The sequence below is a fragment of the Chelonia mydas genome, chromosome 9 (assembly GCF_015237465.2).
Source record: "Chelonia mydas isolate rCheMyd1 chromosome 9, rCheMyd1.pri.v2, whole genome shotgun sequence".
NCBI classification, from domain to species: domain Eukaryota; kingdom Metazoa; phylum Chordata; order Testudines; family Cheloniidae; genus Chelonia; species Chelonia mydas.
The window spans coordinates 9,355,379-9,370,542 of NC_057855.1; the positions used below are offsets into that span (position 1 = coordinate 9,355,379).

Below are 15,164 nucleotides of genomic sequence, written 5' to 3' on the forward strand. Positions count from 1 at the left end.
TCAATTCCCAATCTTTGCTTATTGAACTCTGCTGAACTCCATTGCAGTGTTGGGTTTTTTAAATGAAGCTTTTTATAAATATCAGTAACAGCAAACAAACATGATCAAGAGACCGCCATATGGAGGATGAGATTGCAGTATTAAAGGTGGCATTGGAGTGCAGCATGGTTGTCATAACATTGCCCGCATAATCTATCAGAACAGGTAATAAACCTACAAACGCCGAACACTTTCAGAACTGAAGCAGAAGTAAAAAGATATGTTAATAATTTCCAGTTTCCATATCTGATCAGGTGTGAGTAATGAGTTGTCTTATTTAAATGCCAGTTTCCCTCTGGCACTTCAGCATGGCTGGAACTGGTATATGGAGCACGTCCAGGGCTCTTAGAGGCAGCAATGAAGCTATTACGTGTATGGGGTTGCTCAGATAGAACTGGTTACTCATATGTGTCATGACCTCCGGGTCTCGAACCTGGGTGCTCAGGAGCAGACATGCTCCAACCTTCCATCTGGCAGCCTGCTGATGCTTGCTTACCTGGGACCCATCACGCTCAGCCCCCGTTTGAGGCTCTGCCCCTGCAGTCCTATTGGTGGAGTCCCGGAGACGTTGGTTGGCGTGCTGGCCCTACTTAATCCAGCAGCAGAAAGAGGAAGCTCTCTGAACTGCTGGGCTCCACGCTGTTCTGGACTGTGTGCCTTGTGCTTCTCGCTCCCGCTGCTTGATTTCCTGGTGTGACTCCTGGCATCTGAGCTGTGGTTCTGACCTACAGTTTGTCCCTAGGTGCCGACTCCATGGATGCTCCAGGGTGCTTAGCACCCACCGGCAGCCAGATCCCCCCATCTCCCCCAGTGCCTCCCACCCACCGGTGGCCCCACTGATCAGTTCCTCCCCTTCCTTCCCAGCGCCTCCCGCCTCCAGCGATCAGCTGTTCCACGGCATGCAGGAGGTGCTGGGGGGAGGGGAAGGAGCAGGGACGGGGTGTGCTCAGGGGAGGGGATGGAACTGGGTGGGAAGAGGAGGGGTAGGGTGGGAAGAAGCAGGGTGGGGGTAGGGCCCTGGGGGAAGGGGTGGAGTAGGGGTGGGGCCTGGAGCTGAGCCGGGGTTGAGCACCCTTGGGGAAAGGAGGAAGCTGGTATCTGTGCCTCCTGGCATCCTGACCCAGCTGACTCCAGTCTTGTGACCGCAGACGCTGGCTCTGACTACTAGGTCTGGCTGCCTAGGACCTGACTGTGACAATATGGGTTTATTTGGAAAAAAATCCAGTTATGCTTTCTTTACAATCTGAGTAACGTGAGAGTCACAGTGTGTTTTGTATCTTATTTGCCCTATTTGTGCCAACCACTATAAACCTTGACTATATACTAGTGAAATTTGGAAAAAAAAGTCCCAGTATTGCTAACAGTGGTTCAACCCCACTAACGTCCTCAGTGTTGGGAGGCCTAGTGTAGATGGGCCAGCACCATTCCAAGCATTGTGATCTAATCCTCTTCAGAGCAGGTGACATTAGGGTTGCCACCTGAGCCAGGATCATCCCCTTTTTGAGGTAGCTGTCCTGGGAAATCTGTAGGGTTGCTTGGTACAGAGTGCCAGCTGTCCAGTTGTGTGGGCTCAGGATTATCCCAGGTGTCCTGTTTTGTTTTGATTTTTTTTTTAATACCTCAGAGATAGCAACACAAGGTCAAATCAACACAGTACGTAAAATGCCAATGGCAGCCAGCAGCAAAGGTACTCCAGGCTAAAGGGTATGTCTTCATGGATTAAAAAAGAGATGTGTTTTTACGGTAGGATATCTAACGCATGTTCGCGGTCGCTCTGAAATAAACAGAATGGAAACAGAGCATTGTTGTTTTCCTGCAAGGTAAACTAGGCAAAGTCAGTTTGGTTGGTGGCATATAAAGTGCTGACCTCTTCTAGCTCCCTCTCAGTTAACACCACAAGTGCCTTGAAGCCATGTCAACATTACAAACTCACGTTGACGTAATTGGTTCCATGTGCACTGGGGGGAAAACATCATTAGTTTCTCTTCTTATTTTGTAACATGGAAACAAAACAGAAATTAAATAAGCCTAACCGAGGAAGACAAAGTCCTCTGTCTTATTTCCTATTAACATGTTATTGCTGAAACTATCAGAGGAATTCTCTTTTCCTCCCCTCCCCACCAGAGCGACCTCAGGGTGACCCAGATAGATCTAAAAGTGACAGAAATAATCAAGATGCATTTTAAGCAGAGGAGAAATTAAAACTGAGTTGGAGAAATATACCAACCCAATGGGATACTTGGGCCTTCTAAGCTTATCTGCCTATCTGTGTTGAAGAGCGAGAGTAGAGTAACCCTTGGTGTCATAGATTATTTGTGGATAGCCCTGAGGTGGTGATATAAAAGGAACAGATATTTTGTGCTTTGCAATATTGGTAATTATTATAACCCTCTTTCTCTCTTTTTCTTTTAGCCACATAATAAATGAACTTATAGAAACAGAGCGGGTTTATGTAGAAGAACTTCAAAGTATAATAGAGGTAAGGTGAATGCTTCTGTGCAAACTTCCAGTATTTATCTTCTGAGTTATTAATGAATGAGTAATAAGCTTACTCTTTGCAGTGATTTTTTTACCCTTTATAGGACACTCTGTGTGAGGTGCCGAGCACTCACAACGCCCATTCCTTGTTTAGAAGGCACAGGTTTTCCATTATAAGGCACTTCAGCCAAGAAGGTGAAGAATTAAGGCTATTCTACGTATTTTACTTCAGGAGTTAGGTTAGGGGGGCAGGTGTGGTGCCCTATTCAAGTTCTGCCCCAAAAACTGGGGAGCAGGATGTTTCTCATAAAAGGATCAGCAGTGAAATAGTTAACAATGTTAACTTGGAAACATCACGATCAGGCTTCAGAGTCTACATCCTGGTTTTTTTTTTTATAGATTCCAGCGCCAGAAAGAACGTTGTGATTATCAGCTCTGACCTTCCATATAACTAGGGTTGGCAGAATTTATAGGAAAAATGTAGAGGATTTATAGGATCATTCCCCTCTATTTGGCATTAGTGAGGCCTCATCTAGAGTACTGTGTCCAGTTTTGGGCCCCACACTACAAGAAGGATGTGGGAAAATTGGAAAGAGTCCAGCGGAGGGCAACAAAAATGATTAGGGGGCTGGAGCACATGACTTGTGGGGAGAAGCTGAGGGAACTGGGATTGTTTAGTCTGCGGAAGAGAAGAATGAGGGGGGATTTGATAGCTGCTTTCAACTACCTGAAAGGGGCTTCCAAAGAGGATGGGTCTAGACTATTCTCAGTGGTAGCAGATGACAGAACGAGGAGTAATGGTCTCAAGTTGCAGTGGGGGAGGTTTAGGCTGGATATTAGGAAAAACTTTTTCATTAGGAGGGTGGTGAAGAACTGGAATGGGTTACCTAAGGAGGTGGTGGAATCTCCTTCCTTAGAGATTTTTAAGGTCAGGCTTGACAAAGCCCTGGCTGGGATGATTTAGTTGGAGGATTGGTCCTGCTTTGAGCAGGGGGTTGGACTAGATGACCTCCTGAGGTCCCTTCCAACCCTGATATTCTATGATTCTATGAATTTGATTTCTTTTTTTAAATAATTTTGATGGATAATATTGGTGTTTATTTTTAAGCATTTTTTTAGATTTTTATCTATTTAAATGTTCACAGTTGCACGAAATTATGGGTGGTTCAGGCAGTTATTTAATGACAGTAGACACTGAGATTCAAAAAGTTAGAGTCTCATAAACCATTGAAACACAAATTGTCAATGTCACATGTCAGAATATACCAAGGATGTTCCTTAAATCAACAGATCATACTTTTTTGTTTACTATTCATTTGCTAGTACGTTTGTACCAAGCCCAATTCAAAAGTCTAAATCACTGGATTTTAACTAATAAATTCTCAAGCAGCATTTTTCTTACTTGGCATATTTGTAAATTTCGATTATTATTGAGGGAAATATTTGTTGTTGTTATGTGTACAGTGAAATCGATGTTTACTGACATTTACTGATAAAATCTAATCCTTACAAGCCTATGTATAACACGTGCCATAGAACTTCCCCAGAATAATTCCTTGAGAACTAGAGCATCTCTCTTACAAAACCATCTCCGTTGAGATGAATGGGGGTAATTCACACCTGTCGTAGGACCAAATGCTAAACTTCATTGCGCCAAACTTAAGTAAATGAGCTTTGTACAGATGATCTAAGTATGGCTGAGAGGAAAAAACTCCTTCCCCTAATCCAGTGTCTAGGCATATAGCCATTCTTCTGGTGCTAATACAAGACATGTACCCTAGCTATTATTAAAGCCCCTGTGTGTTCCCTCTGTGTGGGGCTTGGGTCTGTGATCCATGTACAGTGGCAGATCTACGTACTGGCTACTTCTCAGCAGGGCAGCTGGCTGGCTGTTGTCTACTAGAGCCTCAGACCCTTGCCCCTTTGGAACTCACGTCTTCCTTAGGTCTGTAACAGCCTGAGTTTGGTGGCCTTCAGAGTGCACTGAAAGGCCCACCTGTTCTCCAGCGTCTGTGAGAAAATAGGTGTTGGGTAGGGCTGGTGGTGGTGGCTGTGTGGGAACTGTATGTGGGATTGACTAACTTCTTTCATACCTATGCCCTGGTCTACACTGGGGGGTGGGGGGGATCAATCTCAGTTACGCAACTTCAGCTATGTGAATAACATAGCTGAAGTCGACGTACTTAGATTGACTTACCGTGGTGTCTTCACCGTGGTGAGTCGACTGCTGCCGCTCCCCCCGTTGACTCTACCTGCGCCTCTCGCGGTGGTGGAGTACAGGAGTCGATGGGAGAGCGCTCGGGGTCGATTTATAGCGTCTAGACTAGACGTGATAAATCGATCCCCGTTGGTTCGATCACTGCCCGCCGATCCGGCGGGTAGTGTAGACATACCCTATCTTGTTACTTCTTTATTTGATTTGAGCTGGGGGAATTGACGGGTCTGTTTACTGGTGTAGTAGTGTATTTTTAAAAGCCTGTCAAGTGCTCTTCTCGTATAGTTTGTAAAAATCCAAATAAACCCCAACAAACATAACCCTCCTGTGTGGAGAGCCCTGTGCAGCAGAACTATAAGGACGCTGTTATGCTTAAGGCCTTCCCTTCCCACAGGGCAGGGTCAACTTTTGACTTTTAGGTTTTATCTACACTTCGAGCTGGAGGTATTTTCCAGCTCAAGGAGACATACCTTTGCTAGCTTTGATCGAGCTAGCACACTAAAAATAGAAGTGTAGCCATGGCAATCACAGTGGCAGGAGGGGCTAGCTGCCCAGGTACGTACCTGGCATCTTGGATGGGATCACATTTGGGTGGCTAGCCCCTCGTGCTGCTCCCACCGCTGCAGCTACGCTTCTGTTTTTAGTGTACTAACTTGATCACAGCTAACCTGGGTTTGTTTCCTCAAAGAGGAAATTACACCTCCAGCTCGAAGCACAGATGTACTCTCAGAAGTGTTGTTTCATTCTATCTGTAGACTCAGCCCCGCCTCTGGTCAGGGTGGGAGCAGGATCATCATGACTCTGAGGGCTAGGTACTCAATGGAAACTTAAAATCAACAGGAACTGATGGGCCACCAGAGAAGTGCTGGTATGGGAAGCCACCATGAACCAGCTCAATTTGACCCCTGCCGTACTTAGAAAACAAAGAGCAAACAGGATCTGAGTCAGACTGTGCAATTATGAGCAGTACCTAGCGACAGTATCACCATATTAAATGTCTCAGTGGACCAAGCACAGTATTTCTTTTTCCTGGTGAAAATTGGCCTATTGTTTTTTCACTCTCCACAGGGCTATGCTTCAGAAATGGACAATCCTGACTTAATTCACCTGATCCCGTCGGCTCTTCAGAACAAAAAGGAAGTTCTTTTTGGCAACCTCCCGGAAATCTATGAATTCCACAACAGGCACGTGCTTACTGTCTAGTAATCTACACTTTCATGAATAAGCTATTACATACAATGCTTTATCTCTCCCACAAATAAGCAGCCAAGAAATGTAGTCCTCACCTTACCTGTGTGTGCACCTCCCACTGTAGAATCGTGCACAATGTAAAAGATCCCTGGAGTCATCTAATTAATCTCCTTGTCAGTGTAGGCTTGTACCCTGTTATGCATGTAATGTGGTTTGTCCTAACTTCAGTAGTTTTAAATGTCCCTTGTGAGAAGTCTTTTACCCCTTTCCTTGGAACATAATAGATGTTGTGGAACCAAATCCTGCAGCCTTTTATTAGATAAGACTCTAATTTTCCTCTGCTGTCAGGAAATTTTTCCTAATGTTCAGCCTAATTTTTCCTGTCTTTATGTCTTCCCATTACTAGTAGCTATAATCTGATTTGTTGCACTCCTTGCTAGGTGTTTACATCTGTCAAATGTTCATCTATGGATACCCCCTCCAAAATCCTTGTCTACACTGGGAAGTATACCAGTTGCTGACATCTGTTGTCAGCAATCAGTGCAGCTGAATTTGTGCTGAAAACACTAATTTAATAGACAAGATTAAAGTATGTTCAATGTCCTTTCAGGAGATTGAGGAAACGTATTAAAAATTTCCTACTGTTGCTAACCCCAGTGCAGCAGAACTGACATTAACAACAGCAGGAATTTCAAAATTCCCTTGCATAGAAGAGGTATGCGTAAGGTGTAACGACTGGATGAACAAAACAAGAAAAGTCCCTCCCATTTTCCAAGGTATAATAATTATGCCAATAAAAGTCCTTATGTTTTCCAGCTTTATCCATTAGTTTTTAAAATGAAAGTTCTTCCCTTTCTGGGGTTCAAGCAGGAAAGAGGCATTCAGCCTTCCCCTAAGCCTTGTCTCTCCCCACACTTAAAGGCCTGATTTACAGTCTATCAAAGTCAGTGAAAAGACTCCCACTGACTTCAGTGGGCTTTGGATCTGGCCCTCAACTCCCACTCTTGCTTTCATATACAGCATTTTGGCCCTGATGGATTACTGAGATCAACTGCATGTGTTCTGCACCCCTTTGCCCTCTACCTGTCTGCTCCTACATCCCCTCAGAACCAACTGAGAAGCAGAAGGTTGGGCCACCCAGCTGGAACTGGACCCCCAGTGGCTATGGGTCCCAGACAGGTCATAACCCCATCACTAGCAGATTAAAGCATGGTCCAACAACTGTCTGATTCAGACACAAAACTCTGAAGAGGGCCCTATTTCTCCAAAGGACCCCTCCCCCGCCACACCCGCAATAATGTATATCTCCAGTAGTTGGATCAGGGACCTCATGGTTTTTCACCAATCTCCTTTGCGAGGGAACCACAGCACCTATTTCTAGATTTAGATGGGGCCTCCTATGACAGAGCCCCGGGTACAACCTGGAACTGTGGGATGGCTGTGCCCTCTTAACTCTCCAGCCTGGGCTGTCTCTTGCAATGCTATGCTCGTGACAAGCAGAAAATCCCTTCAGGCACTGTGATCACTCAGCCAACAACATACAGCTAAATTGCCTGAATGCTCTCTAAGTCACTCATGAACTATACACAGGGAGACACCAACAAATCGCCCCAGCCTTACACCCCAGAAATGTACCATCTTACACTGCTCAAGACCTTCTCTTGAAAAATGCAAGCTCATTAATTAGTTCACCACTTCTGCAAAGGATAGTGGACATGCACCAGCCTTTGTAATCTGAGCAGATTCCCCAAGCACTTTAGACAAACTCACTGGTAAAGTTGAAACATTAAAATTAGTTTATTAACTACAGAAAGGTAGATTTTAAGTGATTATAAGTGTGAGGTGTAGAGGACAGAGTTGGTTACATAAGAAATAAAAGATAAAATCACAGTCTAAATCCTAAACTTTATCAGACTAAGCAAGATTGGAATCAAGCAGTTTTTTTCACCCCACTAGGTGTTGTAAGCGGTTCACAGTACTTAATACACAGGCTGAATTCCCTGCTCAGCCTGGGACAAATCTCCCCAGTTCACAGATTTTTCTTCCAAACGTTCTTGTTGCCTTCAGAATAGGTGGGGGAGGAGAAAGGTGGGCTCATGATGCCACTGTCCCTTATTTTATACTCAATTCATGTGCCTAGAAAAATACTGGCTCAAACATGGAGTCAAGCATCACATGTCCTGATACCTTGCTGAGTCACAGACTTAAGCAATCCCCATTGTGTAGCGCTTGAGCAACTGTCTCTTATTGAATTGTAAATCTCTTGTTTACAATTCCCTGGCTGGTCAATGGCTGGTGATGGTCGCTTAACACCCATCTGAGTGTGAGCCACCTCCCTTGTTGCCACAGGAGAGCTAGCTGTGGATGTCTCCCAGACACACAACATATTTCAGTAACAACCATATAGCAAAATCTTATAACGTCATATACAATGGTGATATACTTATGTTGACAGAACAATGAGTTTCAGCAAATTGTGACTTTACCTCACAAGGGCATACTTTGTACAAAACACTGAATCATATCACAGTGGTGAATATGGGGGTTCAAGAGTGTCATATCCCCCCCACCGTGTAAATGTATTGATCTCTTGGAAATGCCTTTCCTCTCTCCCTCTCAGAATTTTCCTTAAGGAGCTGGAAAATTGCATTGAGAACCCTGAGCTTCTCGGTCGGTGCTTTTTAAAAAGAGTAAGTAAACAGTGGGTTTGTATAAGACCAAGAGTCTGGTCCTACAGCACTTGCTTACACAAGTGGCTTGGCCCACACTCACCTGAATGATCCCATTCGCATCCATGGAACTGCTTGTGTGAATGAGGCACACTCACGTGACTAAATGCTGCTGGATTGAGCCCAAGTCTAGAAAAGATTGATGCTGTTAATTAATGTAGATTTTTAAATTGGAGCCTTTTGGTTGCCTTGGTGACAGGAAGGGATCCTGACACTGGCCCCAGGCAACTCCATGGTCACAATAGCCCTGTCCATCCCAAACACAGCCCCACCACAGGTAAGAGAATGGCTCAGCAGCAGATCCTCTGGCTCCACCCAGGCCCTACCCCGTCAAGCTCAGAGATGTTGAGCTCCACAGGGTACAGGAAGTTCATCCCCCTAGGGCCACCCCTGGAATCCTGCCTCCTCCCTGAGCAGTGGAACTGTATCAGGTCTGTGGCTTGCTCCCTTTGAAGTCAATGGGAGTTTTACCACTAATTGAGATGAGATTGGGTTCTTCCTTGTTCACAGAATTCAGCAATCTTTAGGAATGTAGGACTGGAAGAGACCTCTTGGATCACAGAGTCCAGTCCCCTGTTGTCGGAGACAACCCCATCCTATAATCCCATTCACAAATTTATCAAGCTATTTAGGTTATTTGCTTCCACTACTCCTTTTGGGAAGCTATTCCAGAGTTTCTCTCCTCTGATGGTTAGAAACCTCCTTCTAATTGTATTCATGATGACTTAAATAGCTCTTCACCCTCCCTGCTGTTTAACCCTCTGATGTATTTACAGAGAGCAATCATAGCCCTTCTCAGCCTTTGTTTTGCTAGGCTAACCAAGCCAACCTCTTTTAAGCTATGTCTACACTGCAATTAAAACCATGTGGCTGGCCCATACCAGCTGACTCGGGCTCGCAGGGCTTGGGCTTGGGCTACTGTTTGATTACAGTGTAGCCATTACAGCTCAGGCTGCAGCCCAAGCTCTGGGATCCTGCCACCATGCAGGGGCCTAGAGCCTGGCCTCCAGCCGTAGCTTGGAAGTCTACACTGCAATGAAACAGCCCCACAGCCTGAGCCCCGTGAGCCGAGTGAGCTGGCATGGACCAGCCACGGATTTGTAATTGCAGAGTAGACATACACATAGGTTCTCCATTGCCTTGATCATCCCACTAGCCTTTCTCTGCATCTGTTCCAGTTTGAATTCATCTTTCTTGAACACGGGTGACCAGAACTGTACACAATATTCCACCTGAATAAACAAGGAATCTACCCATCAGCAGAGGTCTCCTGTACTTTTGTATTGTGGTGGTAACTGATTGTTTAAGCCTGTGGAGTGAGCCCCACTCACTGGAAAGTCCAAGGTTACCAGGCAGTGCTGTTTCTTTGCACTGGGCAGCCCAGCATTCATATAGCCACGTCTGCCTTTGCTTGACTTACACACTAAGGTGAAGAGCAAGTTAAGAAAATGGCTCCTTGTGGGTAACCACCTGTAATTCCAGCTCCCCTGCCAGCTTTCCCAAGTCCTGCATCATTTAGCACAGCCTTATTGTTGTAAGTGACACGTCAGAAGCTGGTGGTGCTTGCAGTGCAGTTATTCCAAAAAGTTACTTTGCCGGTTTCCTCCTGAACACTTTCTTGCTCTGACAAACTCACAAAACCAGGGTACTGTGTTCAGACCAGGAAGCTTGTGAAAGTGACTGTCATCTATTAACCACAAAAGATTGTGACACGCTCCAGCTGTGTCACAACGTTGTCAGCTGGGTTTTCCTTTTCCTTTGTTATTGGGGTCTCTCAGGCAAAACCGTGTGTGATGAATTATTGATGTTCCTAAAGACATCTGACTGTTAATTTTTCTTTAACAAGCCACTAACTGCTGTTTACTGAATATTTAAGGCTGACGTGCATGGCCTTACACAGTAATCAGGAATTATGTGTGTGGGAAAACAGCCTGGCTTCTACTCCAAGGAAATTAAAATGTAGTTAACCTGATTAAGACACACTGGTCTTAAAACATATTAGTTTATTAAAAATAGAGGGTTTGACCAAGAAAAAGGGGTTGAAAACCATGACAAGATTTTGCCTTTCAAAGCAGTTCCCTTATCTGGGACCAGTGTTCTCCGGGCTATATTGGGAAAATTAGCATCATGTGTTAGACATTGCTTTTAGACTAGCTGGACTTTCAAGAGCTACAGCAGGGGTCTCAAACTCAAATGACCAAGTGGGCCACATGAGGACTAGTACATTGGCCCGAGGGCCGCACCACTGACCACCACCCCCACCGCTGCCCCGGCACCGCCCCCACTCCACCCCTTCCGTGAGGCCCTGCCTCTTCCCACCCCTTCCCTGCCCCCATTCCAACCCCTTCCCTGAAATTCCCACCCCAACTATGCCCCCTGCCTGCCTCCAGGGGGTGCAGGAGGTGTGCAGGGTGCAGCAGGGGGTTGGGGTGCAGGAGGGGTGTGGGGTGCATCAGGGGGCTTAGGGCAGGGGGTTGGGGTTCAGGCTGGGGAGGGGGTCAGGGTGCGGGGTGCAGCAGGGGGCTCAGGGCAGGAGGTTGGGGTGTGGGGTGCAGCAGGGGGCTCAGGGCAGGGGGTTGGGTTGCAAGAGGGGTGCGGGGTGCAGCAGGGGGCTCAGGGCAGGGGGTTGGGTTGCAGGAGGGGTGCGGCAGGGGGCTTAAGGCAGGGGGTCAGGGTGCAGGAGGGGTGTGGGGTGCAGCAGGCGGCTCAGGGCAGGGGGTTCGGCTGCAGCACGGGTTCGGGGGGCGGGTCCCTCCCTGCCTGTCTGCCCTGTCCCTGCGCCGCGCTGCGCGGGGAAGTGGCCGGGGCCTGGGGTCGGGGGGGACACACAGGGGTCTGTGTGTTGTGCTGGCCGCTCCTTCAGGTACCTCCCCCGAAGCTCCCATTGGCCGGGAATGGAGAACCGCAGCCAATGGGAGCTTCGGGGGAGGTACCTGGAAGAGCGGCCAGGGCAACACACAGACCCCTGTGCCCCACACCCCCTGCCCCAGGTCCCGGCCTCTTCCCGGAGCGGTGCAGGGGCAGGGCAGGAAGGGAGCCTGCCCTGCCCGCGGTGCACGCCGGGCCAGAACCCCTCTAGGTAAATGCTGGGGACGCGGGGGTGCTGCGGGGAGCTGGCGGGGCCGCAGAAAATAACCCCGCGGGCCGCGTGTTTGAGACCCCTGCCATATGTGAAACAATACATAAGGTCTGATTCTGCACCTACTGAAATCAATGGGAAAACTCACAATGCCTTCAAAGGGAGCAGGACTAGGGCCCGAATTATGGGTAGCTAGTGTACGTAAAGAACTGAGGTTTCAATCAGGTAAAGAGTTCATTAGATTCGTTCAACGTGCCAGCTACCATTCTTTATTGCCCCTGAAATCATACTTATATGACACTGTTATTTTACAGACAAATAAACCACAACAGGTACTGTTCATAAAGTGTTGATTGCAGGTTATTTAGACTGTTCATAATCCATGCCCAGTAAACAACGTGCTGATTCACCGATGACTTATTCCAGCTTTACACTGGTGAAGCCCCACTCGGAAAAGTGGAGCTCCAGCAAGAGCCAAACACTAGCAGATCGAGCCCAATGAGCGTACGATTAGAATACAGCCAGTTGTTGGTTTTATTGGATGGGCAAAAAGAAAAGGAGGACCTGTGGCACCTTAGAGACTAACCAATTTATTTGAGCATAAGCTTTCGTGAGCTACAGCATCTGATGAAGTGAGCTGTAGCTCACGAAAGCTTATGCTCAAATAAATTGGTTAGTCTCTAAGGTGCCACAAGTACTCCTTTTCTTTTTGCGAATACAGACTAACACGGCTGTTACTCTGAAACCTGTCATTGGATGGACGCTCTTTCAAGAATGCTCCCTGTGGCCCGGTCTGATCACGTGACAACTTTTAACCTGATTTTGTAACTGGTTAAAGGCTTGATCACCTTGTAACTTGGGGCACTAGTAACATGGCTGAGTTTGTGTCCACACAACTGCTTTTCTGCCGTCACAAAGGTGTTTGTGCAGCCACTGCCCGGCTGCATTTGCATCAATGCATTCTGGGAAAATGTGGTCCCACACATAGGCGCTGACTCGGTGGGTGCTCCGGGGCTGGAGCACCCACGGGGAAAAATTGGTGGGTGCTCTGCACCCACCGGCAGCCAAGCTCCCCACCCCAGCTCACCTCACCTCCATCTCCTCCCCTGAGTGTGCTGTGTCCCCGCTTCTCCTCAAAGCGCTTGCCGTCTCAAAACAGCTGTTTTGCAGCGTAACAAGCTGTGGGAGGGAGTGGGGAGGAGCGGGAATGCTGCGTGTTCAGGGGAGGAGGCGGGGCCAGGGCAGGGATTTGGGGAAGGAGTCCAGTAGGGGCAGGGAGGGGGCAGAGTTGGGGTGGGGACTTTGGGGAAGGGGTTGGAATGGGGGCAGGGCAGGGGTGGAGTCAGGGCAGGGTCGGGAGCGGGGGGTGTCGAGCACCCACCGGTGCCAGGAGAAGTTGGTGCGTATGGTCCCACAGTAGGCCAGCCTGGGATAGAATGCCCCAGAGACATGCACCTGTCCGGTGCTGATCGCTCTGACCCTGACCTATCAAACCATTTCAACATGTGCTTAATTTTAAGTCTGGGATGGGGATACTCAAATGCTTAGAGTTAAGCATGTACTGGAGTGCTTTGCTGGATTAGGGCCAGAGTGCTTAACACCTTGCAGGATTGATCCCACAGAGCAGTATCAATAGGACATGGGACAGTGGACGCTGTTAAAGTCAGTGGGATTCCTCTAATGTGTAAGGGTATGCTTATCATATGATAGATATCCTACTGTAAAGAGAACTGGGAGGATGGAGGGATTCCCGAGCCACAGACATGGTGAGGGCTCTGTCTGTACTGCAGAAAAACCCAAAACAAAAGGGTGTGAGCCATTCAGCAATCATGTGCCAGCCAGAACCTCTGGAAGGGGTGAAACATAATGAACTGCTGTTGTTACTGCTGCGTGGTAACCATGTTTGGACACGTGTTTAGAGCCAGCCATGCCACTACTTCGTTAAAGACACATAGTATAGGTGAATCCTTAGAGCCTGACCCTGGGAAGATCAGGTGGGAATGGAGGGAAGTCGGATCAAGTGGGAATCTCAGCTCTTTGCAGGAGATGCCCAGAACCTGGCGTGACTATGTCCTTCCTGACAGTATTACCAACCCTAGCAAGAGGAGCATTTAAGAGGAACCAGCAGTTGCAGTAGGCAGTTGGTTATCTTATCTGGGAGAGGAAGCACAGAAAATGAAGCTGTTTGAAAGGTTTGTGTCAGCTGCTGAACCTCAGGGCACCTTGAGTGATACATTAAGGGCCAAATTCCTACCTCACATACAGGCACTCATCAGCTGCCAATAAAGTTAACTGGAGTTGTGCCCTGAACACACTAAATCTAAAGAATGTTTGTAAAGCGCGTTGAAATCCTTGGATAGGAAGCACCAGAGAAGAGCAAAGCCTTATAGATACAACAGTGGTGACCATGATGTAAATATATAGGCAGATCTAGGGTTGGAAACCCTGGAGCTGAACATTCCTGAACTTTGAGATGCTCAAGATCTGGCTCTGAATCGATAGCCCAGCCCTAATTATTCCCCTGTGGAATTCCGTTTCTGACTATGCGACTCTCAGTCCTTGCCATAATGAAAGGCTAGTTTTAAGGACACAGAACATTTGTCTGAGCTGGTGTCCCCTTGATTTGTGCAGCGCTGTGTATGATGTTTACACAGAGGGCTGCTACATCAGGGTAAGTGACTGATAGGTTAATGATTGCTTTCCCTTCTTTCTCCAGTTTGAACACAGTTTTGTTTTGTTTTGTTTTGTTTGTCCCTCTGCTGCTGCTTTTGAATTGACCATCACCATCTCCCTCACTGAAGCGTATCTGTTTTCTTTAGGCAAAGGGCAAGTAGTCACGCTTGATTACCCTTTCTGATTCCTTTCAGTTCTGTGTTCTCTACCCACTGCCACGTTCCCTCCATGGCAACATACATAAACAATCCTGTTCAGGCAAAGGAAAGTTTGCACCTCACTTTGAAATTACACCACTAATATTGCTTTGGTTGCAATTGCATAATCGTAGAAACGTAGAGAAGGGTGGCATTGGCCTTCCCCAGTCCTCTCCCATCCCCTTTGTATCTGAGCCTAATGGGTGATCTCAGCTTAAAAGGTGACAATCCCACAACATCCCTGCCAAAAACTATTCCTTGGAGAGAAATTCCTTGCCAACCCCAAAGAGGCAGCATTGTCTAGTGGACTAAGTACAGGACAGCGAGCCAGGAATTCCTGCATTTTACTCCTGCTTCTGCCTCTGTCTATGCTACAAAGTGAGGTTGATGTAACCTGCCTTGCATTGACTTAGTTGTGCATGGTCTACACTTAAATTTGTTGGCCATCAATGGACCAGGGCTCGCCATTACACTGACATAGTAACAGCACCTCCCTGAGCGGCATGGAGCCTTGGTCCATGTTCTGAGGTCAGTGCAGCATGGATGTAGACAATGAGTGACCT

At 47.3% G+C, this 15,164-nt stretch overlaps 1 protein-coding gene across 2 annotated transcripts in view; it reads left to right on the plus strand.

The window, feature by feature from the left end:
• Positions 1-15,164, plus strand: part of MCF2L2 (MCF.2 cell line derived transforming sequence-like 2) — a 320,576-nt gene that overhangs the window by 255,056 nt on the left and 50,356 nt on the right. For both annotated transcript variants that reach the window (XM_037908688.2, XM_043522397.1), the window contains 3 exons: positions 2,452-2,518; positions 5,801-5,916; positions 8,544-8,613. In XM_037908688.2, the coding sequence (XP_037764616.1) occupies positions 2,452-2,518; positions 5,801-5,916; positions 8,544-8,613 (253 nt within the window). The remainder of the gene's footprint in view (positions 1-2,451; positions 2,519-5,800; positions 5,917-8,543; positions 8,614-15,164) is intronic.